We start from the raw sequence: 27691 nt of genomic DNA on the forward strand, positions 1-27691 counted from the left end.
AATGGTGGTAATTAGTGCTTCTATACTATCCACACCAGCCTCAAGCAGAACTTAATTATCTGTAATGTAGTCTTGCCAGCGTAGACCCATTATCAAAAATAAATAAATACTTAAACCACCATCAGGCGGAATCGATTGTTTTGAAAACATTTTTAAGTATTATATCATTACTGTGGATTTCTATTTGCCTTATATACAAGTGTTGTAATTAAAAGAAGAAGAAAACATAATCAAGAATTTGCTAATAATTATTATTATTTCTAACTAAGAAAATGACGCCCAAACTCCGTTGTATGGAAATTCTAGATAACAATTCTGATTTCAAATAAAAAAAAAACAACTAACTGAATCTTTTCAATTTGGTGACCATAAAATAGTCTTTAATTAAAATCAATACATAGCATATATAAAATAAGGCTATAAATAACCTATCCACATATGATATTATATATGTTATAAAATAAATTAGGCAAGACACCAATTTCAATCACTGGCTTTAGTTTGCAGGCCTTACGCACATCAATTATTGATCACACATACACACACGTGCACATACTTTTTTCCAGTTTCAAACCTTACTCCAGCAATTGCATAATATAAATACCCTGAATCAATATTTTCAAATTTTCAATTATCAACACTATTTAGCCCATAGACCTATATCTATGTCTATGATTTAGCCTGTAGAAATACTTATTCGTGTTCAATGGTAAACAGTGAAGTTGCATAGTGCAATTGCAGGCTACAAAAGGGAAAGCGTTTAAGACATAAAAATAGATCTTCCATAATTTTTCACTATCCATATTAGGATTACTAATTTCTCAATGAGACAAAACAGATACGAGTATCTAGAGAAGGATTCATCCTGGAGCTATTCCAGGCTTCAGCTACAGCAGGTCAGCATATGCTGGTAGCTGTCAGGGACGGAAAGAACAAGCTTCCTTGTATCAGCGCATATTCCACTAGGCTTGCCGCAAGACATTTTTAAGATCATATTGTGACGTGTAAGTATTTCTGAGCTTGACCATGAGAAATTTTAAGATTATATTGTGATGTATCAGTATTTCTGAGCTTGACCACAAGAAATTTTAAAGATTATATTGTGACTAACAAGCATCTCTAGACATGACATTATAAATATCAGAGGTACTTAGATACCCCGTGCAAGTGTGCGCATAGGTTGGCAGTCTCTCTCCACGGAGATTGGTGACAAGCGACATCCTTAGCCTCTTCCCTGCTAGAGCATAATGATTTCAGGTTTTCTTAAAACTTCCACGCCATGTTAAATAGAGACGACCCTGTTCCGTTACTCTCTTTTTGGACCAATGCAATGGCTGTCTTTGGGAAATGTGTCTCGTCGTGTCTAAGGATAAGTCCCGCGACGAAGCAGGACGTTTTGACGCAGCCTTTTTTGCGTGGCCGTTTTGGCGCAAGGGTCTTTTTGGCGCAGCCGTTTTGACGCAGGGGAAATTTGGCGCAAAATGTTTTGGTCTCATTGTTTATGTTTATTGTATTATTTCTATAATTAAGAATGATACATATCGATGTTTGGTGTGTGTGTTTTTGTCTAACGTATTTGTCAAAAGCTTTAGTCAGATCAACAAAAACAATGTAAAGGGGTCTGTCTCTCTCTCTGAATTTCTCCTGCAGTAGTCGTAGAGAAGATATCATGTCTATAGTGGATCTACCACTCCTGAATCCACACTGAGACTCTGGGTAGACTCTAGAAGCTATCACTTGCAGCCTGGATAGTGCCACTCTAGCAAAGATTTTGCCCACTATACTGAGGAGAGAGATACCCCTATAGTTGTTGCAGTCACTCCGATCCCCTTTGTTCTTGTATATTGTGACTATAGTTGCGTCACGCATGTCCTGTGGGACATGACCTGTTTCCCAACAGCGGCAGAGGAGAGTATAGAGTTCAGGGAGCAGGAGTGATTCGTTGACTTTCACTACTTCCACTGGGATACCATCGCTCCCAGGAGATTTTTTATTTTTTAAGCAGTTAATTGCTTTTTTGAGGTCACTAAGGCTCGGAAGCTCATCTAGGCATTCCAGTACTGGAAGATCTGGTAGAGAAGCCAGGGCGACATCGTCTACTGTATTCTGTGTGGCATAGACTTCGAGGTAGTGTTCTGTCCATCGTTCTAGCTGCTTGGTTTGATCTGTAATTTTTTCTCCTGATTTGGATAGAAGTGGGGCAGGCTTAGACACTGTTGGACCCAGGGCCGCTTTAATGACATCAAATAGAGCTTTGCTATTTCCTGAGTGGAGACTGTGACTGTGGTCAGCAGAAGTGGCCTTTTCAAACTCCTGAGGAAAATAGGTTGCCCTCCCAAACTACTGAAGTTAATTGAGTGTTTTCACGAGGAAACTAAATGTACTGTCTAATTCAATGGAGCCCAATCAGCACCTTTTGAGGTTTGCAGTGGTGTCAAGCAGGGATGTGTGCTCGCACCTACTCTGTTTGGCATATTCTTCTCCTGTCTACTGCATTATGCGTACAGCGACATAAACGAAGGTGTGTTTCTCCATACAAGATCCTCTGGAAAACTATTTAATGTATCAAGGCTGCGGGCAAAAACCAAGGTTAGGAAGCTACTTATCAGGGAACTCCTGTATGCTGATGATGCAGCTATTGTGGCTGATTCAGATATTCAGCTACAGTCCATGGTTGACAAACTATCTGCTGCTTGCCAGAAGTTCGGCTTAAACATCAGTCAAAGCAAGACTAAGATACTTGTCCAAAACACAAACACTGCACCTCAAGTAAGCATTAATGGCCAACCACTAGAAGTTGTGGATCACTTTTGTTACCTTGGCTCCATCATATCCAACAACACTCTACTGGATAAAGACATAAACAACAGGATAGCCAAGGCAATGGCCACCATGTCACGGTTGCAGAAAAGAGTCTGGGACAACATATTGCTGACTAGCAGTACCAAAGAGTCTACCGGACCTGTGTGTTGAGCACCTTGCTGTACGGAAGTGAAACATGGTCAACCTATTCATGGCAGAGAAAGAGGTCTACAGCTTAACGGAAATAAGGAAACGCTAACCGCACGTCTCAGACAAGCCCTATTGGAGGAAGATGAGAATCCAGACACTTGCCAATTTGAAATCAAACCTAATACGATGGAGCTCCTGAGAACTTTGCAATACAAAATGAACTCGGTAAAAGAGAGCATTAAGGAGATAGAATCAGAAATCAACACCAGATTTTCTTCATTTAACCAGTTGACCAAAGCCATGAATGAAAATGAACAAATAGCTACCACGCCCAACAAGACAGAAGAACAAATAAAAGATCAAACGAGAATCATTATTAATGAGCTGCTGAACACCCAGCAGTATCAGATTGAGTCGACTGATGAAAGAGCTACACCATTGATGAACAGCGAACAATTGTCCAACCAAGGATGTGGCGATACAGACAATTACGATAGGCATGTTGGTGATGGTTGTGCTGTCTTTGACTGTGATAGCAAACCAAATGAATGTGGCCCACAAGAAATGAAAAGAGACGATAGCTGTTACTATTTCAACGAGAAGCTGAATGAGACAGTTGAAGAAACAAGAGAAGAGACCTATAGTTCAACCGAAGATTTTGCTAGAGATATACCCGATATGAGTACCTCAACCAGCCAGACAGAACAAGACAACGTTGGGTCTGTGTCCAAGCCTGTTGCTGTGGGCCTTAAAGACTTCTGTCTTCTATCTGCCAGTGTCTACGAGAGGAACTCGAAGTTTGATTACTGCATTCATGCGTTTGACAAGAACTGTACGTACGTAGCTATGCAAGAAGAGTGTGAATGCTTAGAAATACACCAACAAGCTCTAGACTTAACAGAAGCTTGAACAGCTATCAAGGTAGGCGTGAGAAGCCCTGGTGATAGTCAAGGAATTACAATAGAAACTGATGCTGAAGTTGATGGACCTTTGCACGTTGAATGTTATCAACCTGCCCCACAGTCGAGTCCTCCAAACTCGGATGAAGGTGATGATGTGTTTGACAACTTGCCTTCAAGTGGACTTGCAGCTCATTCGCAAAGCATCCATCGAAGAATAATGCTGAAGCAACTTGTTAGATCAACAGTCTTGATGACTACAGCCATGAAATGCAATACCTTCCTATGTGCTATGTGGCTGCCATCAGCAGTGATTGACAAGAAAGCAAGACAACGACATCGACATCAACGCAACCAAAGAAATATCAAGTGGAGGAGGCGGAGAAAGCGACACATGCAGAGTGCAACGTGGATGGCTCCAACAAGATCAAGATACAAACCCACCCCTTTTCCCACTGATAGACCCCCACCTGCATTTATGAAACTCCATAGCCCATGTTGTTAGGAAACAAGCCCACCACTTCTCCCGTTGATAGACCCCCACCTGCACTAATAAAACCCCACAGCCCATGTTTTTAGAAAGATTCTGTCCGGGACCATAAACCAAAGAAGAAAGCCTTACGAATCAGTTGAAAGTGTGAAGCCACTAATGAATAATCTAAGAACATTCCTCATGAGAATAGGTTGATGAAGTATAACAGAGGTTTTTAGAAGAACGCTAATTAAGTCAGAAGCAAGAAGGACAGAAAAGAAGTAGTTTAAGATGTCAGAACTGTAGTGAGTAACCATCTGTGACAGAACTGTACAAGAAGATCAACCCAAAATCGTACAAACCCAAGTCAGTTGCTGTTGTTTAAAAGAAGAGCATGTGAATATTGCTGTACTGTAATGAACCTGGTCATCTCTGAAGAAGCTCTGGAAAAAGATGCTTGAAAATGTAAAACTCAGCCAGTGAAGCACGAACTCGTTAGAATGCTGATGAATTTCTCGACAAGAGTGCCCAATGTCGTCATCTGAAGGTCAATGTTTCCATACCAAGATTGATGAAAACATTTGTGAGGAATCGCTGAAAAAATGAGGATTTGGCTCCCATTCTTCTATGGAAAGAAGATGGACAACGGCCAGATTGAAAGAACATCTCTGAGAAGGGGGCAACCACCAAAGCTTCCTACTTGATCGTCGATCGATTTCATCAGTATCGTGATGAAGTAGAATCTGTTCGGGACGAACAGATCTAAGAAGGGGGCAGTGTTACAAATGAACAGTGATAGGTAGAGGTCAACGTATGACCCCGGCGAGATGACACAGCAGCTGGTGTTCCCTGGAATCTACATGTACAAACAAAGACAGGATGTGACGTGTCCTCACGTGTTGTTCCAGGGGACGAATAGATCTAAGTAGAGGGACAGTTACTAATGAACAGTGACAGATAAAGGTCACTACGTGTGACCCTGACTTGATGACACTGCAGCCGATGTTTTCTGGAATCTACGTGTATAAACAAAGACAGGATGTGACATTTCCTCACGTGTTATTCCAGAGGATACTAGCCGTGTTTGTGCAACTTTGGACAAGCGATTAGGGACTCTATTTAAGCCAGAAAGTTAATGTGAAAGTCAGTCGTGTGGAGTCGTGAGTGAGCCGTTACAGTCGATACAGACGATGTAAGACGTGTGCGGCCCTAGTGGAAGAGAAATGTGTACGACTCGATGCAAGTTAACTAGGGTAGAGTTAACTGGAGTGGACTACTGTCGTTAAAGTCTATACAGCGTACTACAGTGGACTTGAGCCGTTACAGTCGATACAGTCGATGTAAGACGTGTGCGGCTCTGATTCGATAGACTTGAGGACGACTTGGTTCAGCTTTGGGAGACCTGGAGCGACACTGGGAAGTGTGTCGTTGGTCTGTTCTGTGGAATACGACTCGGTGCAAGTTGGGAAGAGATGAATTGCAACGAAGTGAAGAGATGAATTGCAACGAAGTATAGCTAACTGTAAACTGACAGATATTGTACAGTCTTCTACGCTACATGTTACAGTAACGAATTGTTAGAGTTAATAGTCATTAAAGTTATATGAAACTGAAAGTTTAGTCGTCAAGTTCTTTGCTGTGTTTTTATTTGTGTGCCAACTAATACATCTAGCCAGAAGATATAGAAATTCGTAACAATATAATAAGCAGTATGGTTTCCTGATGAGCTTTGGGATTACAAATGTCTGCTACTAACATGTCAAGAGAAACTTCTCGTCTGTTATATTCGTATCAATGCCCATAACATTTGCCTTTTATTACTACTATAACTTTGTTATTGCCTGCCTTATTATGGTAGAGCATGTTTGAAGATCGATCCAATACACTGCTACTAGCGCTAACAAAGTGTTTCTTTTGCAGAAAAAGTTTAGCAAGTGGCGTTCTTGGGTTTCATTGAAAACAAAAGTCAATTATGTTCAAGATGAACGAAGGTCGTCTGCTAGTTTATCCCAGAATGCACCTTTGTGTTGGGGGAGCTTGGGATAGATGATGTACGTGCTACTTTTCATGTGAGCAAGAACTTCTGGTCCGAGTTTGGAGCTGGGTATATCCTCTAGAATAAGAAAAGCAAGAACGTCGCGTCCAGTGGCCACTGACTGCATTTTTGCCATCTATTCAAAGAAATAGAATAGAAACATCGTTGAGATTTAATAAAGCACAAAATTTAATAAATGTAATTTGTAATTATTTTTTAATATACATACATATATATATATATATATATATATATATATATATATATATATATATATATATATAGTAATATTCACACTTCACAAAATAGCAGGGCCGGACTTAACCGTTGTGACCAAGAAGACATGGAAGATCACTCTTTTTTATTTCTACCCCACGTAGTTTTAGTGGCGAAAAAAAAGAGGGGGGGGGGAAAGGAGGAGAACAAGTAATCTACTCTGAATTCACCCGTCACTAAACAGCAGGTCCGGACTTAACCATTGTGGGGCCCTACGTGAAACGGCCAAGTTTGGGTATTGATACGGATAATAAGTGAAATTTAAGAGTTAAGAGTTTGTATTAGAAAATAAATTCATCTTTGCATTTTATTCATTCTTTACTAGGTACATAATTACTTTACGAGCCTTGCGTGTAGCGAAGTCATACAGTATATCATAAAAAATGTATTTTCTACATAGAGCATAATCAAGTAAATCAGGTGGCCGCGGGAAATCCGTTATAAGTTATAAAATGGTTTAATTTAAAAATTTACACCTAGAATTAGCGCGGGTCCTATGAAAGTGTGGGGTCCACTGCTATCGCTTAGGTTGCAGTGGCTTACAGTCGGCCCTGCAAATAGCGGCGTATCTTACGCCGTTGACTGACTATCTTATATATATGATTCTCTTCATGGCTCAACAGTCTGGACAAGAAGAAGTAAAGGAAAGATCACTCTTTTATTTCTGCATGTCGGACTAGAGTTACCCAACGTTACTTTAGCGGCGAAAACAAAAAGAGAAGGGGGAACAAGTAGTATTCACCCGTCACTAAATAGCAGGGCCAGACGTAACCATCGTGACCTAGAAGTCATGGAAAGATCATTCTTTATTTCTGCAAGTCGGGGTAGAGTTACCCCACATAACTTTAGAGGCAAAAAAAAGAGGAGGGGATAACAAGTAATCTACTCTGTATTCACCCGTTATTAAATAGAAGGGCCGGACTGAATCGTACTGGGGCTCTGTGCGAAACGGATTTGGCGGGGCCAAGTTTGTGTAGGAATATGGATAATAAGTGAAAATTAAGAATTTGTTTTAGAAAATAGATTCGCCTTTGCATTTTATTCATTCTTTACTAACTTCAGAATTACTTTACGAGCCATGCGTGTAGCGAAGCCATACAGTATATCATAAAAATTCTCTTTTCTACATATATCACGCTCAATAGCAAGAATTAACAAATGTTTCAATCTATCTTCGAGAATTGTTGACCTCAAGTAATTCTTCATTAGTTTGAGGCGCGAGAAGCTTCTTTCACCAGATTCCACAATTACATAACAATAATTAGGGTTTTTTTAACATGCGTAGGATCGGCGTTTTCCGTATTTAAATGACACCCCAAAATGACAATTTTTATCTATATATTTCAGGAGATTTGTATGAGTTTTCAAAAGATTTTAATAATTTCCGGAGATTTCCAAGACTTTTTCGTATATTTTGCAATTTCAGGTTCTATGAAAGTGCGGTGCCCACTGCAGTCGCATAGGTTGCAGTGGCCTAAGGCCGGCCCTGCAACGTAGCGGGTTATGCTACGCCGCGGGTCGACTAGTTTTATCGTTGGCTGAGTGATAAAGACCAAAGCTACCAAACCTAGGACCCTCTGTGTACGAATCTTGGGGAAGATTGGGATTTTAAACTTCGTGTTTTTTTTAGGACGCCCACAAGTCCATCCTACTCTAATGGGGTACCTGACAATAGTTGGCGAAAGTAAAGGCCGTTGGTCATTGTGCTGACCACATGACACCCTCGTTAACCGCCAGTCATAGAAATAGATGCCTTTTACATTTTCGATCTACATCTTTTAATGTCTGCAAAGGGTATTTTTTTAAATTGTATTAAACAAAATTATTATTATTATTATTATTTTGCATACAATTTTCTAAAGCAGTTGTCAGCTCCACTAACTGAGTGCTTTCTAAAAGTTTTGTTTTATTTTATTTGAGATTAATACAATTGATATAATTTTCAGCGCATTGATGGCGACCACAAATGCGATAACCAAATAGTTTCATTTCTTTTGGATCCATGAAGAAATGTTTTAATCCAGTGTAGCCAGAGTTCATGTCAATACAATTGAAAGTGTTAGTGTCTACAAAAGTTGGGGTACTTCCATTCGAGATACAAATTACATCTAGGGTTACCAGACGTCCTGAAAAAAAGGAGGACATGTCCTTTTTATTCTGATGTCGCGTCTCAGGTTCAACAAGAATGTTCTAAAAGTATAAATGTCCAGCTTTTCGCTGTTGTTTATTGCAACGGCACGCAATCCATTTTAATCATTCAAATAATAATAATAATAATAATAATAATAATCTTTATTATCCGTAAGGAAATTTGTCTTACAATTTGTGCATTACACCAAACAAAAAAACATTATAACTATAAGAAACCAAAGTGTACATTCACACCAGACGCACTCATAATTTACATGTGACAAAGTTTATATCAGATTGTTCTTATTTAATGATTTGATTGCCAGGGGAACAAAAGAGTGTTTGTGTCTGTTTGTCTTTGCTATCGGTGTCTTGTATCTCTTTTGTGATGGTAAAATCACAAAATCCTGACACAAAGGGTGATTTTTTATTTCGAGGATCTTGTTAGCTTTTTTATAGATGTTTGTCTCAAACAACTGCCCAAATGGGGTTTGTTTTTTGCCAATGATTTTGCCAGCAGCATTTAGGATTCTATTAAGTTTATTTTTATTTTTAATGCTCAGATTGCCATACCAGGCAGTGATATTGAAACTTAAAATATTGCAGATGTGAGCGTGATAAAACATAGCCAAGGCCTTTTCGCTAACATTAAACGAGGACAGTTTTCTTAGTAGTCGTAATCTTTGCTCAAATCATCTGGTTTAAACATACAAACTCACTTTCAAATGATGTATTGTGAAACATACAGTGCTAGAATCGGATACTGATGTAAAATATAAAATCTATCACTCAAAGTCCCACTAGATCTTAATGTTTATATTATAAAGTTTGCACAGTCATTGCGGCCCAATGGACAAGAGAGAAAAAATTGATTCTCAATTGATTTTTTTCTCTTCTTTGTAAGGCTTTGTCCTTCTTTGGGCGTGCTGACATCTTGTAACTCTAATATTATCCAAATTAAACATTTCTTCTTGTTTCGTAGTGGAGAATGGAAGAAAGATATGGATCTATTTCTTGCATTTGGATATCAACAACTAGGTGTGGTGGTTGTTTGTGGGATTGCTGGGATAGGTAGTCTCATTAGCTAAGAATATACATATACTTTTAAAATCTCCAAAATCTCTCCCTTTGGAAAAAAAAAACTTGAGGTCTTTGACACGGTGTAGCTACTGGTTGTGCAATGACTGCCTTACATCTTGGGTCCAAACCCCTCCGAGACACTTGCAGATCAGCTTAAGGCTTCACAGCCTAAGTTTCCGTCGGTCGGAGAAGGTGCGGTATAGGACTTGAATGGGGGAGGGTATATACTGGCAAGGGAAATGGCAAATGCTTCACTTAATGCTACCTATGCTACCTAAGGCTACCTACCTGCAGCTCATACCTACACCAGTGGCTATCCAACATGTGCTTGGTGATAACGATTAACGTCTTTCGACTTTTCACCACAGCTTTGTAAATGTTATCCGTGATGTACCTGCCAACTTTAAACTTCTCTCCGTGGACCAGAACTTTGATACCTCTCTCTTTCAGCTTGGGGATCAGCTCCTGGCCAAATGAAATATGGAAGACACACTTAGTTGTGCAATAGTAAGATTTAATTTCACTTCAAAAAGTGTTTTAATAACGCTAATGATTGTTAAAAATAAACAAGCCACAATCTATTTCAGCTGTAGGCCTATGTCATATATGTTTACCTCTGCTCATTTGTACCGGCTGTTTTCTGCCTTATAGCCTAACGACATGTATAATCTCGTATCTTTTGTTTTATAATAAAAATAATAATTATCGCTTTTATATAGCGCTACTTTCATGCTTATAGCATGCTCAGAGCTCATTTGTGGACCATTGGGGGTAGGGGGTATCTAGGAGAAGGTTTTCCGTTCAGTAAACACAACTCTGCCCGAGTCGGGTGACGAACCTCGAGCCCCCTTCACTGGAAGCCAAGACAAGCCAAGTTAAAGCGTACTTAGCCTCTAAACCACGCCTCCCAGCATCTGGTAAACCAGAACTATCTATCTTTCCTTGGATGATTTTTCCCATAATTAGTAAACAATCTAAAAATCTAAAAACTTTCTTTTAGCCATCAAACGTTTTATCGAAACTCTAATAGGAGAAGTTTTCATAGCTAGGAGAAGATAAATGTATAAGACAATTAAAATGAAAATATTTTCTTCATTACTTCCCCTTCGACATTTTTTTTTACAATACCTTTATTTTACTCGTACCTTAATGGAAACTAGGAAACTAAAACCTAGATGAGTAAGCTCAAAACCTAAATGAGTAAGCTCAAAACCTTAATCAGGATTCTCTCTCTGGGGAAAGGTGGAGAAGAAATAGAAAGGGGGTTTAAAAATGTTCTACTTTTTAAATCTAGCATTCATTAGTTATTAGGAACAAAATAATCACTATATAAGTTGATTAATGAGCTATTGTCTTTTTAAAATGTATTTTGTTTTTCTTGTTTAGTCTTATTCTAATAATCTAATTGCTACACTTTGTCCATTCAGCTTGCAAATTCATAGACAAAACCTGAAACCTGGACATAGATCTCGAAAGCGGCTCAAGCGATTTACCTAAAAATTCGACAATTGATATCGTTGGGAAAGAATTACTAACACATTCGTCATACTGGGGAAACTCGGGGGAAAAATACGTAGCTTGTTTTAAATGTATCATTCATTAGTTATTAAGAGCCAAATAATCTCTATTAGGCTAAAAAAGTTTGTCAGCTGTATAAAGGAGGAATTGTCTTTAAAAAATGTTTATTATGTTAGTTGTTTTCGATTACATTTTTACAATGCATTTTGTTTTCAGTTCACTTCACATATCAAAAAACAGAGCACAAACTGGCACAAACAGTTTACTTCACATATCAAAAAACAGAGCACAAACTGGCACAAACAATTTACTTCACGTATCAAAAAAAAGAGCACAAACTGGCACAAACAATTTACTTCACATATCAAAAAACAGAGCACAAACTGGCACAAACAGTTTACTTCACATATCAAAAAACAGAGCACAAACTGGCACAAACAGTTTACTTCACGTATCAAAAAACAGAGCACAAACTGGCACAAACAGTTTACTTCACGTATCAAAAAACAGAGCACAAACTGGCACAAACAATTTACTTCACGTATCAAAAAACAGAGCACAAACTGGCACAAACAGTTTACTTCACATATCAAAAAACAGAGCACAAACTGGCACAAACAATTTACTTCACGTATCAAAAAACAGAGCACAAACTGGCACAAACAATTCACTTCACGTATCAAAAAACAGAGCACAAACTGGCACAAACAGTTTACTTCACGTATCACAAAACAGAGCACAAACTGGCACAAACAATTTACTTCACGTATCAAAAAACAGAGCACAAACTGGCACAAACAATTTACTTCACGTATCAAAAAACAGAGCACAAACTGGCACAAACAATTTACTTCACGTATCAAAAAACAGAGCACAAACAATTTACTTCACGTATCAAAAACACAAATAGTTGCTTAAAAACTATACTGAAGAGAAAGAAAAGAACAAACCTGCAATATAAAGTCAATGTCGCTATTAGCATAGCTAACAAATACGTCGTACTTGAAGTCTTTCACATCCACCTCTCTAGTAGAAGATATTTTTATTTTAGCTGCATGGTACCAGTAACGTAATGTCCATCTAGGGAGATTAAACAAAACACAATATTGTTTCAGACAAAAAAATTTTTTACAATTTTGTAACTTTTGATAAATTACAATGAGAAAGGCAATATTGTTAGTACTGGCCTACAGCAGTGTTTCTCAAACTTTGAATCGCGACGCTTCAAGACCAAAAAATAAAAAAAAATACAGCGTAAGTGAGCGTAGGACGTAATAATCTATTTGTCTGAACAATGGCAACAGAATTAGAACACTAAAAGATTGTAAAGATTGGTGTCACAATGACCTGACCTTTTTCATGTACATTTTTTTTTAACTTTGAACTTACCTCAGCAGTAAATATATATATATATATTTATGGATGGTTGAAAATAAACTCAAGATGAACGAAGACAAGACAGAAATAATTAAGATTGGCACTAGGAACAATGTCTCAAAAGTTGAAAGCACAGATTCTCTCTTTATCACGAACTGCCATGTTCCTTTTGTCCATGTAGTGCGGAATCTTGGAGTTTTCTTCGACTCAACACTATCTTTCGACCCACACATAAATCAGCTCTGCAAAGGTCTTTATCTGCAGCTGCGCAGATTAGGCCAGATCCGACCATATTTAACAACGGAGTCAACAAAAACGCTAGCTGTGGCATTCATACTCTCCCGCCTTGACTACTGCAACGCCGTGCTAGCAGGTATACCTGATGACAAAATAGCCAAGCTGCAACGTATACAGAACAACGCCGCTCGAATAGTCCTTAAAAAAACTAGACAAGATTCTGCTACTACGCTCTTGCGCACGCTCCATTGGCTTCCCGTGAAAGCGAGAATCGATTACAAGGTCGCCACACTTTGTCATCAGTGTATATATAACAATGAGATGCCCTTGTACCTTAGCGAACTGATTACTCCATATGTCCCCCAGAGAACCCTGCGCTCAATGGACTCAACGCTTTTAGTAGTGCCACGTTTCTCCCTCAAAAGCTACGGTCTGCGTGCTTTTTCAGTTCACGGACCAAAGGTTTGGAACTCACTCCCCATTGATCTCAGACAGACAACATGCTATACCACTTTTAAGAAGAACATTAAGACCTACTTGTTTAAAACTTTTTTATATTAACTGTTATTCCAGCAATTGTGTTTATGTTTGTAATGTTGTTACAGCGCCTTGAGCCTACATTTTGTTTGTTAACAGCGCTTTATAAATAAAATTATTATTTATAAATAAAATTATTATTATATATATATATATATATATGTGTGTGTGTATTTATAAACTAAAAAAATTGTGTTGCTTTTGATCCATAATTAAAATGTAATAAAGAGCCTAAATTTTTTTAATCAATGAACAACCTGTGAATTGCTGAAGTAAAACTATGTATAAACTTCTAATAAAAACTTAAGCATTTTTATGCAGACTTTAAAAATAACTACTTTTTTTGTCAAGAAATGAAATTTCCCGGATGTGGCGTTCGCATGGCAACGTCGTTAGAATGGACCATTAGACCAATATGAAAACAAAAAAGAACCTCCGTTGGGGTGCCTAAGGACTCAGTCCATTGCACTGGCGGGGATGAAAGAAAGCCCCAACAAACATGTCTCTATCCATATAAAGTTCTTCAAAGCACCGTTTTTATGGGGACACCTACAGGGCTGATGTTTGTTTGTAAAATGTTTTACATGTTTCGGATATTCCTTCAGAGTTGAAGATAATTACTTCCTAGTCCATACCTCCCGCAGGACGACGGGGGATGGGAGCGGGCAGGGTTTGAACCCTGGACCATCGATAAATCTGAACGACAGTCCAGTGCGCAAACCACACGACAAGGTAAAGAGAAAAAATATGCCGTTATATTGGGGATTTCCCGGTGTGCTCGGCCACGTCTAATCCGAGCGCCTTGGGATATGAGCCATCGGTAATAGGGATGTAATAATTTACATCTGCTTGCATCTTTCCCAGACAAAACTGTTCGGACAGGCAGGAGTCAAACTTCCATAAGCCTAGAGTTCCAAGAGTCATAGTCTCAGCTCTTGTGATAATTACTAATCAATGAAGTTTTGAATAGTTTCTAACTTTTCAGCATTAGCAATCTTATAAGCTTTTGATAAATTACAATAATTAAAGGAAGATTGTAAATACTGGTCTGTAAATAATTAGGCGAGTACTTAATTCAAATGAGAATAACTATAACAGTTAATTTTTCCCTTTAATCAAGTTCATTTAGATATATAAGACTCGAGTATATTAGGTTAGTGTTTTATTAGCCGTAAACAAATTCTTACCTAAATCTGTATATCAATGCTGCAATTAGGACCAAGACCATGAGCAAGGTTCCACCTGCCACTGACAGAAACATAATGATATGCTTCTCACAACTGTAGCTCAGCATTGCTACCTGTTCATCATATCCGTTCTTCATCTCCAGAGCCTGCGCGTTGGCAATCGGGAATTTGCAGTAGTAATAGGAGTAATTGTTGCCGAAAACTTTCGTGTCCACGACCCATTGGAGGAAGTCTAGATTTCCACAGTCACACTCGATGGGGTTCTGACGCATGTCAATGGTAACGTTCACTCCCCTGCTGAGTAGCCAGCTTATGTGGCTCCGAATAACTTCAGGAAGAGAGGCGATTTCATTTCTGTGTAGATCAATAAACTGCAATCTCTTCATGTGAGTTATGCTGAAGTTAGCATGACTCAAACGATTTATGGATAAGTCCAGTGCTAACAAATTCTCCATTGACCCAAATGCGTTTCTGTTAAGTCTGTAGAGATTGTTAAAAGAAATATTAATAGATTCCAGGTATGTAAGCTTATCAAAAATCTGCCCTTTCAGGTCTGCATTCAGACAATCGCCGAGCAAGTTTTGATATAGATTTAAATGTTCTAAGCTGGTCAAGTTGTCAAAAAATGTATCACCTATCGTTTCTATGAAACAACTGGACATGTTTAAGACTTTAAGATGTTCTAAGCCCATCACTGGACCCTGAAGAGTCTGGAAGTGATTGCTGCTAACGTCGACATATTCTAGACTGTTATTGGAGCAGAAAGTGATGTTATTAATAATGTAGGCCATAGAGTTGCTGTGCATGGTTACATTTCTCAATTTTGGTGGAAGAGGCAACATAAAATCTGTTTGATTTTCAGAGCATGAATTGTCATTACATATGCATCCGTTGTTAGGGAAAGAGCCATACCCTTCAGGTGGACTTACACACTTAAAACTGCTATCTGGAAAGACTAATGGAAATTGTACTGGCTTAAAGAATCCGTCCAAATGTAGATTCTCCAAACTGACTAGCTCGCCCATATTCTTCCAGTACGCACCAAACATTATTTTGTTATTAGTCAGATTGACAGTTTTTAAAGTAGCTGGCAACATCTTCAATGCTCCAAATTCAATCATCTCAATCTCGTTATCCATAGCTTCAATGTTCTCCAGACTCATGTTCCTGAAGTATCTCAGAGTCTTAGATAATATCAGAATACAAGGGGAGAATCTGGGCACCACTCGCTGAATCTTCAAACGTCTAAGAGTTTGGCTATTTCTTAGACCATACATCAGGTTACCTATAGCCTCAAGACCGAGATAGAAATTGTTAGTAAGATCCAAAACTTTCAGTTTGTTCAAAGGAGCGAATGCGCTACTCTCAACTAGTGACCCGTTCAACCCGCAGTCAGATATGTTTAAATGTTTCAGGTGAACTAAATATTTAAATGTATCATTGTGCAGCGACTCCAAAAAGCAATATCCTTGATCGTACCCGGATATGACCAGCTTTGTCAAATTTTTTAACAAACCGAACAGTGGACCAAATCTTTTTCCTCGAAGACCATCAATATAAAGAGTTTTAAGGTTTGTCAATAAAGACAAGGCATAGTCTGGGTACACAAGATTTGGGTTGCTTGTGTTTGGGTTGTTTCTGTTCATCACTAAGTAGACTAAAGAACCATTCAAAGGCGCAAAAACGCGAGACTTGTTTAGGTTGCTATCCATGGCGATACTATTGTTATAGACATTGAGCCGCTCCAGTTTGTACAGCCCACGAAACACACCATCTGCTAGTGTCGTGATGTTATTGGAGTCGAGCTGAAGAACTTCAAGATCTGTATACTTGTCAAACACGCCTGGATACAGTGAAGAGCTATTCAATCTGTTGTATGCCAGCAAAAGATGGCTGATGCTGGAGGGCAGTTGTGTTGGAACCTGGTCAAGATTGGCGTTACTACAGTCTGCGATGATAGATATGGTTGAATTTTTCGAGCAGCGACACACTAGGCAGCTGTCACTATGATACAAGTCCGTACATCCAATCACAACACTGCAGTTTCCATCCTTGTCAAATATATCAGAGCCCTTCCATTCGCTAAATTTGAACTGAAACATCGTACCCTCACTGGAAAGACTTTTTGGAGAATGCATATTGTTAGTCTCTGTGTTTTGGTTAGAAGGATTTCCATCGTTGGCGTCTTCTTTAATAGCTGTTTCTTGGAGTATACCCTTCGGTGCCTGCAACTTGCTAGTGTGTATATTATTAAAGTATGACACTGCATAATGAACATCGGTTTCTTGGTGTAAAACATTGCCGTAGGTCGATGCAGAAGCGACAAAGAAAATCAAAGTCAAGTCCCATAACTCCATCATTTCTTGATCATTAACTTTTGGACTTGTCTTCAAGGGGAGTAATCTGTGTGACATAAGGAAATAAATATTTATAGCTGCGGTCACTTTTATTTATAGCATTATAAAGATTTCCATGTAGCAATATTTAAACTAGCAATTATTTGTTCAGTTCAATTCCCTTTAAGATCGAGCGACTTGGTCTTTTATATGCATTCAATTCACCTCTATTTTATACATTCAAATATTACAACAGGTTGGATATTCAAATCACAGAGATAGACAATATGATAGATAGGAAGAAGAGAATGGTAGTGGACATACTAATTTCAATATTTCTAACAATTATATTATACAGCCCACTACAAGACTTACACAACATGAACTAATTTAGGAATGAATATTTGAAGGGAAATAATCCAAATGATCTCATCTAGCGATTTTGTTTTCTCAATAATTACTAATAAAAAAAAAACAGGCCCCATATTTCTCTTATTTCAGTAAGCTGAAAGGTGATTGACGTAAAGGAGCTTCCCCACGGAGACGCCTTTAAGAACACCTCTGGAGACACATTGAAAGCCAAAAGAAAATCCACTGCCGAGGACAGACATAGACGGCGGAAAGAAAATCTAAATCGACCACAGGTTGACAATGGCTATGCCTACTCTGGATGTGGCAAAATATGTAGGTTCTAGCTGGGGCCGCGTAGCCATTAATTTTCGGACACGAAGACAAGGCTTATTATTAGGGTTACCCTCGCGCCAAAATGGAGGAAAAGGTTTCACATAGGAGGACACGATGAAAGAAAAGCATTAAACTAGGTTTCAAATGTATTGGATAGAACATGGCAGTCAACCTAAGAGTCTACAGCTACATAGTTCCATGCACATTTTGTTCACCTTGTACTTTGTAAGAATAAAGCCTTTCGCGACTCCGTCCCAAGAGAGTCTATTTCACTTTTATTGTCAATGGACGTTGATCTTCAATAACGCTCTTCAAACGTGAGTGTTATACTCGGCCCGGGAATGCAAAAGATCTTTGAGAGCGCTGATTCACATGTTGCTGTTTTGTTTGTTTGTTTGTTTGTTTGTTTTTTTAAGTTTTGAACAGTGTTTCCCAAACTGTGTTCCGCGAAACCCTAGTGTTCTACAAGGCCTGAAGAGGTGTTTCATGAACTATTGGAATTATAAACTAGTAGGTCACGACATAAACTAAGGATAACTTTTATAAAATAAACAAAATGTTCCGCTAAATACTCAGAATGTGCGAAGTGTTAGACAACAAGTTTTTGAACCAATGGTCTTGAATATAAGAACAATTGTTCACAAAAAGGTTGTCAAAAAAAAAAAAAAAAAAACATTTTAAGCCTAATTTCTGGATGTCGCTTACAAAACCGATTCAGAGACGGGAGGGAGAGATACGTTTGAAATTATATTATATTAAATTAGTCTTCAGAGATACGCAAAACTCATTTACTGTAGCAAAAAATTAACCAGGGGTGGCCAACCTTTTTTAGTTCCATGCACCAATTTTTTCACTTTTGATTCAGATGCGCCACTTAGAATTGTACGTTTAAGTTCCTTGAAAGTATGGTAGTGTGTACCTCTTAGGTTTGTGATACACATTTGTGTACAGCAGAGGAGGGGATTTAAGAAAAACAAAACTTTACTTGTTAAGTTTTTCTTTCTTTAACATTTCTAGTTTTAATTTATTATTTCTGTATGACCTATATACAAATTATAATTAATGCACACTGTAAGATGTTTTAAATTTTAAAACATGCACATACAGGCAATATGTATATAATTAGCTGTAGTAGCTTCTCTAAATTTGCTTTGCTTCGATCAAATCTGTAATATTAAAAATTAATTTCGTGAGCTCATTTTTTTTTTCATCATTTTCGTGCTTCCTCGAATATCTCTGAACATCTGGTTTTACTTTAGAGTGACTTTAGGCAAATAATGTCGTTATAGATGTTGAAATTATCTTATTTTTTTTTAATAACGAAAAGCTTAAATAGGTAACACAATTAATATTCAAGGCTAACAAAAAGAAACTATTTGCGAAAAGGCAAGCATTGTCTTGTTGGTTTTTTTTTTCGTGGTGAAATGCGACACTTGTAATTGTGCAATGCGCCATTTTAGGCGCATGCGCCATAGGTTGACCACCCCTGCAATAAACGATCTCTTTAAACATAGACACTCTTCGTAGCAGCAGTTAGGTAGATAGATATGTTCAGGGGCAGTCTGGATGTCGAATTAGAACCCTAGCATTCCCAAACAAACCGGCCCACAAGTAGCATTTCAAATGATGTGCAATTATTGGTACCTGATCACATTTAATAGATATCAATAAAAGTATGGAGTATGTAAGTATGTTCCGCATCAAAACCGTTTGATCAATCTTGATAAAATTGTGCAAAAATGTTTTTTAGATTGTAGCTTATAGCGTAGAGAATGTTTAATGTCCATCCCACAACAGGATTGGAAAGGGGTGGGGCGCTAAAAATATAAATAGAAAAGAACACCCTAAATGTATCTCTATTATAGAACGAAACTTTTTCACCAATCGGGTAAACCCGTTTTCACATTCAACTTTTATTTTCGTGGTAAATTTTTTTAAAATTTGAAGAAAACATTGAGTGACATTCGCCATGCTTGACTTGCATCTAGAAATCTAGAACTACATCCGATCCACTAGATCAGTAATACCTAAACTATGGCCCGCAGGCCGTGGGTCATATCCGGCTAGTAGCCTAGAATAAAAAGTTTAATAAGAAAACTGAACGCATGAATACAAACATGGTTTTGTGTGATGTATTGTATTGCCAGATGTTGGTAGGTCTAGAGGCTATATAAATTATAAATGTGTGCAAGAAAAATATTTTTAAAATACATTTTTTTAAAAAGACACCCAGGATTTGCCATTTGCTCACTCTGAATGTGTGACCTGAATAGAGGTATTGTAAAACAGCACAAAACACTCGGATATTATTTTTTTTTGCATGCTTTATAAACTAAACTAGTAAAGTATAACATTTGAACATTCACGGCATAAGAACAACTCTCATGAACAAATTATTCACCTACATACCCATTTATGATTGTGACCAAATCAAAGTGATACCTTATAGAACGTCTTTATCAACAGACTTTATTAGGGAAACATTTGAAGTGTTCGTGTATCATCATAATTTGTAGCATATTCTTCGCTTATTTTACATGCAGAAACTTTTCTTCATAAGTTACATTTGTACATTACAGCGAAAGCCAAGCTGATGAGTACAAATTAAATATGCCCCTCAATTGTAACTCTTTAAAATCCAGCCATTTGGACAATTATTAAAAGACAGGCACACTTTTTGTTGAGGCCTCCATGTTACCATTGCCACAATCATCACAACCCTATCCATTGTATTCTACACTTTGAGTCAAAGTTAATTACAATCTTCTTGCAAGACACTGTTGTGGGATCGAATGTAAGGTCACTTACTTGTTCAAACACATCGAAAGTTAAAGTTGCACATGCATATTCAGGACTTTGCGAGATAAAATCTGCATCTTCGTGGATATGTGTGAATGTTTCTTCGTCGATTAACCTGGCTCTATCTGCTGGAGTAAAAGTACTCCTTCTTCCCTATTGCCATTAGAGAATAGAACGGGTTGCCTGAATCAGCAAGGAAAACCAATGACTTAGTAGAGTTTAAGTCATTGATTAACATGCATGATTTAGACTGACACATGCAGTGCGTAGATGTAATTATCTTCTTTTTTTAAATAACGTCTGTAATGTATAAGATAAGAGTAAATGGCGTTATGAATGTTCCTACATGAGGCTCAACAAGGTTTTTGAATAGTTTTACCTACTGGCGAGGAAACATGTACGTCATTTGAATTGCATTTCTTGCTCTAGGATTCCAGCAATTGTAACTTTTTATCTGTACATTTTTATTTCCCTTTTTCATGGGTGTGGTAACCGATTGTTGCCTTATAGGACCAGACTGTTGGTAGACAACTAAACCGTTATAGGCGGAATATATCTTAAGTAATAAAACGTCGTATAACTTGAATAACTTCCTTTTGTAAATACAACTAAATAGACTTTATTTATAATATAGACAAAATCATCTTGTAAAAAAATATGTAGTAGACTTTAGTAATAATATATTTAACAAAATTTTAACTCATTACCTTAACATAACCTTTCAGTCTCACGTTCTGGAGTTGCCTGCCCTAACTACGACCAAGTGACGACAATGTTGTATCATTCACAATTAATCGCTAACCTCTTACCACCATATAAACACACACACACACACACATACACACACTCCATAACATCCCCCAGATTTCCTTTAAAAAAAATTTCGGAACAAATTTGTTGTCATTAAAATATACAGACAACGTTACCAACATATAGTGTCACAGTGAAGGAAAACAACACACTGTTCTCAGAAGTGAAAGTCAAGTATCAAAACATCATCTCAAGAGTGAACAAACACAACTTAGTGGTGTCAGAAAAAAACAACAAAAAAAAAAAAGAATTCTACAACAATGCGTCTTTTTTTTTTTATCTATGTCTGGCCACATATTTTTAAGTGATTTTGACGTCATGGCGGGAAAAAATCATTGGATCTGTCGACAAATCGAACAAAAAAACTAATGCACATGTAATGATGTAACTGGGCACGCCATCTGAAACAACAGTGGAACTTTATACTACTGCATACAATACCAACTGATACATAGGGAAATTAGTAGTAGTTATGTATACCTTTAGGGCCCCCTTACAGTTTTACCTGAGAAGATTCTACTAAAGAGATGTCTATTGGACTATAAAAATGTAGACCTTGTGTTGTTTGTTAACAGCTAAGAGTGTATAAAGGAGTAAAGCTCACCAGAAGCATGCTATAGGCTTACAGGATAAACCATTTTTACAGAAAATGTGGATAGTATATAAAGTATGTTAAGATCTTTAATAAAATATTAACGGGATTTGCTGTCATTCAAAGTACGTCCCTCGTACAAAGCCATTATGTCCCTCGTACAAAGCCAGTACGTCCCTCGTACAATGCCAGCACGTCCCTCGTACAAAGTCCGGAACGTCCCTCGTACCAAGCCAGTATGTCCCTCGTACAAAGCCACTATGTCCCTTGTACAAAGCCAGTATGTCCCTCGTACAAGGGCAGTATGTCCCTCGTACACAGCCACTATGACCCTCGTACAAAGCCAGTGCGTCCCACGTATAATGCCAGTATGTCCCTCGTACAAAGCCAGTACGTCCCTCGTATAAAGCCAGTACGTCCCTCGTACAAGGCCAGTACGTCCCTCGTACAAAGCCAGTACGTCCCTCGTACAAGGCCAGTATGTCCCTCGTACAAAGCCAGTACGTCCCTCGTACAAAGCCAGTACGTCCCTCGTACAAAGCCAGTATGTCCATCGTACACAGCCACTATGTCCCTCGTACAAAGCCAGTACGTCCCTCGTACAATGCCAGTATGTCCCTCGTACAAAGCCAGTACGTCCCTCGTACAAAGCCAGTACGTCCCTCGATCTACGTGTGAGTGTAAATATGAAAGTAATAAACAAAACAAGCAAAATAAAAAAAATATTTTTTAAAAAAGCTTATATAAAAAAAATAACTGTACATTTATAGCCATATCTATCAATACAAAAACATTATATTTCCCTTAATCAAAATCGAACCAAATTAATTAATTACCAACAATTAATTGACTAAGTGGTTAATTGTTTTAATTTATTCATGTTTTATTGGGTACAATAAATAATTGTGTAAAGTTTCAACTTGATCCTAGAATGGGTGTGGGAGAAATAACGTGTACAAAATTTGGAGCAGACAGAGTTGCAATAAGCAACCAAAATATCATTGCCTAGAATTAGACCTGCGCCCTACCTGGGAATCAAATGACCCATTTCAAATGTGTTTCGTTCTACAAATTCTGCCGTGCTGCATGTTTATGTTGTCAAGTCGTCTGCTAGACGCATGATTAATATTTCGTGTTTTAAAAACTAGATCCGTCCATTCGTTATAAAATTAACTAAAATGAAATAGAAATTGTATTAAGGCTGTTTTTTTTTAATACTATTTGGGCAGTTTGATCAAAATGCACATAATTCTGCACCTAAAAAAAAGCTTTTGAGTTTATCTAATCTTATCGTATATAATAGGCCTACAGACGTTACTTCAAAAAAGAAAATGATTACGTCCTACGCGTCATGCATTTAGTCATGCATATGACCTAAATTCTGCTTTGTCACTGGTTTTCCTGGCTAGCTCAGGCAACCCATTCCATGCTCTAATAGCACTAGGGAAGAAGGAGCATTTTTACACATTTGTCCTATCATATGGGACGAGGAATATGCCTTTATCTTTGTGTCTTTCTGAGTATTTTATTAGATTTTGTTTTTGTATTTGAAGATTATGGTTCAGTGTTTTATGTATAATTGCTACTTTACTTTTGAGTCTTCTGTCCTGAGGGCTTTCTAAATTTAGTGATTTTACTAAAGGTGTTACTTTAGTCAAATGTAAATATTCGTTTGTTATGAATCTCACTGCTCTATTTTGTGTCTGTTCCAGTTTCTTAATGTTTTCAGAAGATGCATATATTCTATTATTGGCCTAACCAAGGTTAAATAACATTTTAGTTTTATGTTCTTATTTGAATTATAGAAATTTCTTTTAACTCACATGAACTTGAAGGTAGCCCCTGCGGGTCAGCCGTACACACTTACGTGCAGTAAAAACATACGCTGACAATGATTGATGGTGCGCAGAAACTAGCTTTATATATTGTTTTACAAATTGCTTCTATTACATAAAACTGCATACTAGCGAAAACAAACAGGCAATTTGGGCAATACATCCGAAGACCTTATGGTTTTGTTAAGTATATGAACTGATATTTACTTTTTTTTTTCATATGAAAAATCCGTTATACGAAAATGTTATAAGAAAAAAGGATGGTTGCAGTCAACAAATTTTTCTATAATTTTGTCCAGTTTTAATTAAAATCCTATCATAATTTCGACTTTTTAAAATTATTTTTACTGGAATTTCTTTCTGCTGTGCATTCGACCGTCCTGTCTCGTCTCGTTTTCTTTCTCGTGCCTGTCTTGTGCACCTATTGTGCACTCATTACAAGGGGAAGACTGAGGCGCATTGACATTTATGAAAGTCAGAGAGAATACGGTAATACTGCGTATGTTTTAACAAGAGTATATGTGATGTGTTGAAAGGAGAGCTTCATAACACGGGGTGTGTTTTAATTATGACTATAGTGTAGTGTAGAGGGGTGGGGGAGTTACGGCTTCTTTGCGACAATTTGAAAAAAAAACTAGTGACCCTTTAGGAGGGCCTATTTTGTGACATACCAGGTGGCGTTCTGCAGGTGTGTGCGTGTGTGTGTGTATGTATGTACGCGCACTTGTTTTTGTGTAGGTCTTATTTGTGTGTGTGTGACATTTTTCCGCCATGTTATGTTCTTTTTTTAAGCTTCCCTTTCACGAAATGTTTCATTCTAATTTTTTAAATGCATACCTTGTCGTCTCCCCTAGTTCCCAGTCTAGTCTATAGTCTATATTGCACTGTGTTAAGACATTTGAAATACATATAAAGATGTCCAAATATGAATGCCCGAATTATGAGGGGGGGGGGGGTAACTAAGTAGCCTTTTATTCAAACTAGTTGTTCCTAGATCTACATGTTGACTATTTTCTGTTTTTGAAGTCAAGTAGACCTACCTTAGTGATTGCCCTAAGGTAACCCTTTTAGATTTATGGGACGGATTATCATCATTTTTGTTTATGACCGACCGTTAACGAGTGTCTCAAGTGCCCAGCATAACGACCCCAGCACATCGACCCCAGCACAATGACCCCAGCACAACGACCCCAGCACAACGACCAATGGCCTTTTTTTTTCCTTAACGAATTCAGAGGCTTCCTTAAAATCCAGAAGTTCTTTTAAAGTGTACACGATTCTTCTGAAGAAATATTGACATATAGACTCTAGTATGTGTTTGCGGAAGTTGTCTGTGCCTACCTAAATGATTAAGAATAAACTAGGTTTATATATTTCTTAGATTAATACATTTTAGATGAATACATTTTAGGCAAACTAAACATCCACCTAGAGCCTCAGATTGGAAGGGGCCTCGCACAGGACTCAAATAATTTATTTATTTTTTTTTAGAAAAAATGGCCAAACATGGATCAAATCTCAAAACCTAGCAGAACTTTACGGCTCTGTGTCTACTAGCCTCGCTCTCAAACCTAGCAGAACTTTACGGCTCTGTGTCTACTAGCCTCGCTCTCAAACATAGCAGAACTTTACGGCTCTGTGTCTACTAGCCTCGCTCTCAAACCTAGCAGAACTTTACGGCTCTGTGTCTACTAGCCTCGCTCTCAAACCTAGCAGAACTTTACGGCTCTGTGTCTACTAGCCTCGCTCTCAAACATAGCAGAACTTTACGGCTCTGTGTCTACTAGCCTCGCTCTCAAACCTAGCAGAACTTTACGGCTCTGTGTCTACTAGCCTCGCTCTCAAACCTAGCAGAACTTTACGGCTCTGTGTCTACTAGCCTCCCCCTCAAACCTAGCAGAACTTTACGGCTCTGTGTCTACTAGCCTCGCTCTCAAACCTAGCAGAACTTTACGGCTCTGTGTCTACTAGCCTCGCTCTCAAACATAGCAGAACTTTACGGCTCTGTGTCTACTAGCCTCGCTCTCAAACCTAGCAGAACTTTACGGCTCTGTGTCTACTAGCCTCGCTCTCAAACATAGCAGAACTTTACGGCTCTGTGTCTACTAGCCTCGCTCTCAAACCTAGCAGAACTTTACGGCTCTGTGTCTACTAGCCTCGCTCTCAAACCTAGCAGAACTTTACGGCTCTGTGTCTACTAGCCTAGCCCTAAGTCTCTACTATAATTTCATGTTTATTCATGAATGTTTAGATCTACCTGTTAAGACTTTATAAGCTAGAAGACCAATGGTTTTTTTTTTTCTTTTAATTGAGTTTTAATGAAATGTCGAAACGTTATTTCTACTCTGGTGATGATGAATCGTCCATGAAGTATATTTGTGCTATCGGCGCTATATAAATTTAACTTATTTGTTGACTTAGAGATATACACACGGGTAGGTTTTTTAATCAATGCGTAGGCCTATTTTTCTGTCTTTTGGTTTTTCTATTTCATTTTGGACCACAGTATTCACTTCGCCTAGGGCCTTCAGTTACCTCAAGCCGGCCCTGTCGTAGATAGTTGTAAAAGAGGAGGAGCACAAAAGTAGTAAAAAAAAACTGTCGCTGTAAACAAGGTGAAGGTCTTGCATGTCACGTGGTATGAAAGAGGAGTCTGCATTTCGAGGTTAGACTTCAAACTTACAGAAATGAGTTACTAAACTTAATGTGCGAAACTTTCTACTGACGCATAAGTCATATTGTATTGTCTTTCAAGCCTGAGCAAAAAAAAAATATGATTAACCTCAAAATATCGAACTAAAAATTGCAATAAAAATGTATGAGAGAGAGAAAGTGTGTGTGTGTGTGTGTGTGTGTGTGTGTTTTCCTAGTTGACTGTGAGGATATATTGAGCGATTGGTTGGTGGCTGTGTATTGTAGAATGATGAAATATGAGCTTGATCTGTTATAATTGGTGTTAATTAAGGGTTGGGGTTAAGGGCCAAAAATGCACAATTTTATCGTAAACAAAAAAAAAAGAGAAATTTTAGATTATCTATATCTAACATAGCTCATATTTTATTTTTTTTTTTTTGTGAGTTAGATTTAGTTTAAAAATCAATTTATTTTATTACTTTTAGATCTAGGCCTAGTAGATTTAGGGGTGGGGGTCAGTAAGTCATATATATATATTCCTCAAATCATATCCGAAAAAAAAATGCATATTTTTATTACAAGGCCGGATATAAGGGAGACAAGTGGGGTTACTGCCTCGGGAAATCCACAAGAGAGGGGCCCCACGATAGAGATTTTCTTTGCGAATATCGTCAGAAAGTTTTTCGTTTTTTTTTGTTTTTTTTTAACTCGTACTGGTAATATATAGGGCCTATATAGGGTCTAGCTGCAGCTCCGGATTTATGGCAGTGCGTCAACCCTGGGTCTTATCATCCACAAACTCAAAAAATTTTTATTTTTTTTTACTAAAATATGCATTTTTCAATATTTTTCTTTGAAAAAAAAAAGAGTAAATTTAGCAGTATTCTATTTCTTTCTTATAAATTATGGCAAACATTTAGATGTAAGTATTGTTATTAAATAGTGGATTTTTATAAAAAGGTTTCGAAAAAAAAGTGTACAGGCCTCTACAAAAATCCTGCCCCGAGGCTTATACTTACTTAAATCCGGACCAGATTTATTATCTGCTTTTGTATCCGATAAATCCAGTTCGAATGTTGATCGCTTTAAAAAATATCATTAGTCACAAGTTTAAAGTGTTAAGTAACTAGATCTAAATATTGACACTCTAGTAACCGTCTGTATGTGTTTAGATTGCTAAGATTTATCTTCCGGTTTATATTCAATAGATCCTAAAGGAAAACCCAACACGCTCGCTAGCTATTGTTGTTTGGTATAATTATTTAGATCTCCTAAAGACACACTAGCAGTAGCGCACTAGG

At 37.8% G+C, this 27691-nt stretch overlaps 1 protein-coding gene across 2 annotated transcripts; it reads right to left on the reverse strand.

Moving 5' to 3' along the window:
• Positions 1–423: 423 nt before the first annotated feature.
• On the reverse strand, positions 424–27691 carry LOC106077111 (toll-like receptor 4). Of its 2 annotated transcripts, none has more exons than XM_056019159.1 (5): positions 27410–27688; positions 14701–17103; positions 12313–12442; positions 10133–10309; positions 424–6494 (listed from the first exon to the last, which is right to left on the reverse strand). In XM_056019159.1, exons 2-5 carry the CDS (start codon positions 17058–17060, stop codon positions 6300–6302), a joined length of 2862 nt encoding a protein of 953 aa, XP_055875134.1. In that variant the 5' UTR covers positions 17061–17103; positions 27410–27688; the 3' UTR covers positions 424–6299. The 2 variants fall into 2 exon arrangements, with proteins under 2 accessions (XP_055875134.1, XP_055875135.1); XM_056019160.1 differs by having other exon boundaries at positions 6304–6494; positions 10146–10309; positions 27410–27691.

The sequence above is a fragment of the Biomphalaria glabrata genome, chromosome 2 (genome assembly GCF_947242115.1).
Source record: "Biomphalaria glabrata chromosome 2, xgBioGlab47.1, whole genome shotgun sequence".
In the NCBI taxonomy this organism is placed as follows: Eukaryota; Metazoa; Mollusca; class Gastropoda; family Planorbidae; genus Biomphalaria; species Biomphalaria glabrata.